Source organism: Aethalodelphis obliquidens, unplaced genomic scaffold (assembly GCF_003676395.1).
Source record: "Aethalodelphis obliquidens isolate GAN/ISIS:26980383/991018 unplaced genomic scaffold, ASM367639v1 scaffold38, whole genome shotgun sequence".
Classification (NCBI taxonomy): Eukaryota; Metazoa; Chordata; class Mammalia; order Artiodactyla; family Delphinidae; genus Aethalodelphis; species Aethalodelphis obliquidens.
In genome coordinates, this window is record NW_020837982.1 from 34,900 (window position 1) to 38,338 (window position 3,439).

At 42.4% G+C, this 3,439-nt stretch overlaps 1 protein-coding gene across 1 annotated transcript; it reads right to left on the reverse strand.

Annotated features, from left to right (window-relative positions):
• Nucleotides 1–653: 653 nt before the first annotated feature.
• LOC113632733 (eotaxin) lies at nucleotides 654–2,609 on the reverse strand. The gene is made up of 3 exons (XM_027130259.1): nucleotides 2,485–2,609; nucleotides 1,179–1,290; nucleotides 654–781 (listed from the first exon to the last, which is right to left on the reverse strand). Exons 1-3 carry the CDS (start codon nucleotides 2,558–2,560, stop codon nucleotides 676–678), a joined length of 294 nt encoding a protein of 97 aa, XP_026986060.1. The 5' UTR covers nucleotides 2,561–2,609; the 3' UTR covers nucleotides 654–675.
• Nucleotides 2,610–3,439: the final 830 nt, after the last annotated feature.

The window sequence follows — 3,439 nt, forward strand, 5'->3', positions numbered from 1 at the left end:
AGCACCTGGGGTCTGGGAAACCTCTCTTGGGGACTGGAATTAGAGGGATGGAAAGGTTTTGTCTGGTCTTGTCAGTTTTACCCTGAATCTCATTGAAGACCAGCAGAACTAAAAGGCCATTTCTCAGGAACACAGTTCCCGCCCCCATAACCATACCTCTCACCCCTACTTCCATCTTTCTCCCTCCCAGCTCAATGTAGATTCCCCACAAAATATACAAAATATACGATTGCTGACTGTAATAAAAAATATTTTTTCTGAATTCCTAAAATAACATGTATTTCCATTTAACATTATGAGCCACACCTTTGGTTCACAAGAGCAATGTCTTCTTAAAAATACAAAACATTTTTGTATCGATGATCCTTGCCAGGACCCTTACAAGATTCCAGGGAATTAAAGAGGAGAGAGACAACATTACTCATACGTTGCAGGGGATTGAATTGGGGCTCACAGAGGGGGAGGGACCCAACCAAAGCTTTACATTTAAAAAGTAACAAAAATTCATGGCAGAGAATTTTTTAAAAAGTCAATAACTTATATGCAATATTTTTTTAAATTATTAAATAAAAGCCATTCCTTTTGGAATGAGGTTATCTCAGAATACATCTTAGGAAGACCGGGAGAATGAATCAAGCATTTTGAGGCTCTGGTTTGGTTTTAAAAGATGAATATTTATGGCTTTAAAGTTTGGGCTTTTTGGTCCAGGTACTTCATGGCATTCTGGACCCATTTCTCCTGGGGATCAACACAGATCTTCTTGTCCTGCTTGGTGCTGAAGCTGTGGGAGAGAGGGAAAGAACTTATTAAGGATCCTCTTTGAAACTTGTGCCAATTTAATCCTAAACCTTCCAGGACCATCTGCCATGGGATGAAGGGGTTGCCATGAGAGCAGAAGAAGGAGATAGAGGAAGGGTGGGATGCTGAGGGTCAGTGGCTGCTCTTGATGGCTCAGTAAAGCCATTCTTGCTCTTGACTAGAAGGAACTGGTATGACCTGAACAAACTTCTAGCCAGGGAGCTAGAGGGAAAATTTCCTGTTGTGAAAACTCAGGGATTGGATTATAGAGATGGAACGCTCTAAGTGTAAGGCTCCAGTTAACTCTAATGCAGTTTCAAGAGCTTTATCCCCCAGAAATGAAATTTGGGGCTGGGAGAGGGTAGGTTTTGTCTACTTACATCACAGCTTTCTGGGGACATTTGCTGTTGGTGATTCTTCTGTAGCTCTGCAGTCGCTGAATGGGGATCTTCCTTCTGGCCATATTAAAGCAGCAGACAGTTGGGACAGAAGCTGAATTGGGGAGAAATGAAGAGAAAGACTGAGCACTAATGATATGTAGATAATTTTTAAGCATGACTTTGTAAGGAAAGAAATTTCAGGAAGACAAGGAAATGTAAGAGATGGAGGCAGAAGCCATCTGCTCTGAGGTCCTGTACCTCTGCCTTTGATTTGGTGTCCCCAGCTGTACAGTAGGGACCCATCACTACAGGCAAGGATATGGAAAAAGCTTGGTCAATGCAATAAGCTCCAACTTTGTCATTACAAAGAGCTACATCACTAAGGGATAGTCATAATACTGCTCATCAAATACTCTCCGTTCTCTGCTTTCTGGACGCATGGTAGACTTGCAAGTCTTGGCCACTTTTTGTTGATTGGAACCATTAACTGGTTTTGAGCAATAAGTGAGAAGACAAAGTGACAAGTATCATTTCTAAGGTAGCTTTTGTAATTGTCAGTGCAAGACCCTTGAGAACTTTCTTTTCCTTCATTACAGTAAGCAGCAATGTTCCCAATCCATCAATTGCCCCATCAATCCAGAATCCTGAGTATATGAAGTCAAAGCTCTAGTCAATACATTATAGATATTTAGTATGAGTAAGAAATTAACCTTTGTTGTTTTAAGCCCTTGATAATTTAGGATTGTTTGTTACCACAGCATGCATTGTCTTATCAGACTGATACATGCAGAAAATCTAAGTCATCAGAAGATGAAAACATGAGTTATGATACAAACATATAGATACAATCACAACACGTCACCTTGAGAGATTCCCCTGGGACCTCATTCCCTTCCTCTAACCACTGTTTCTGAAAACTGTCTTGGGATCCAGTTAAATTTTGGGGTGTACAGTCAAAGCATTTTTTTCTCTCCACCACTGACAAAAATGCCCCCTGTGTCTGCAATAAGAGAGGGTCTTTCTTTCGTGTGCCCCCATCCCCAAACATGCGAAGGCAGCCGGATTATGGATGGACAAAACATCACTCTCAATATTCATGTCAGGAAAGAATATGGGGACTGACCTCAGTAGCCTGGGTTTCTAGTTCTGGCTCTTTCTCTGATTGTGAGGTCGGGGCTCTTCTTGTCCACTCGTGGGACCCGTTTTCCCATCTTTAAAATGACGGGGTCTGCAGCAAGTCTCTGCAGATTCTTGCTGATCTGACAGTTCTGGTGGTGATCAGCTTTGCCATAGAGAAGGGACTTACCTGGCTGAGCCAGCATCTGGGTGCTGAAGATGGCTGCTGTGAGCAGCAGACACAGAAGTGCTGCAGAGACCTTCATGTTGAGCGGGGAGGTTACCAGCTTCAGTCTGAGAGCTGTTGGTTTCTGGGTTTGTCTCAGTCTCTCTGCAGTTCTGGCTGCTCTACATGCCTTTTAAAGACAGCACAGGGTGTGGGAGTTTCCAGGGAAACCTTTGCTTGGCCAGGGTCATTAACAAATCATGACAAAGGCAAGTCCTGAATTGCTGTTCCAGATTCCAGCAAGTTAACAGGACATAAGAGGCAAACGCATCTTTTCATTCTCACATGTTTTTGGAATGACTGAGCACAAATGGTAACCTAGAGGGTCATTCTTCCAAGCTCTGCTTTCTCTGAAATGAACCATCTGCAGGGGCGGAAGAGTCAAGGAGACCAAGGGCATGAAGAGATGAGGAGATTCAAGTACCTTCCCTGGTCCCTGTGTTCACATGGTGGTCTTTAGGATTTTAGAGGCTGGAAAGGGCCCTAAAACTTCTGCTAGGCTCCCATCCAAATACAGAGAGATCTCAGCAGCTCTGAACATTGCTTGGTCTCTGGGAACCCAGGAATTGTAGCACATGAGAAACTCACCCCATAATTCAATCTAGTGCACAGAATCTTAGTGCCCTGGAATTTTAGTGCTATAGGACATCAGAACTGAATATTTCTTATTTATCTTGACTTCCTGTGCATTCTTTACTCAGTTTTGTTAAGGAAATTTGACAACTAAAGATTGTGTATATTGAAGGTGTACAGCATGATGGTTTGATATTCACATGCATTATGAAATGATTATTGCAATTAAGTTAACTCACACATCCATCACCTCCATCACCACACATAGTTAACTTTTTGGGGGGTGTGCATGGTGAGAACACTTCAGATCCACTCTATTAGCAAATTTCAAGTATATAATATGGTA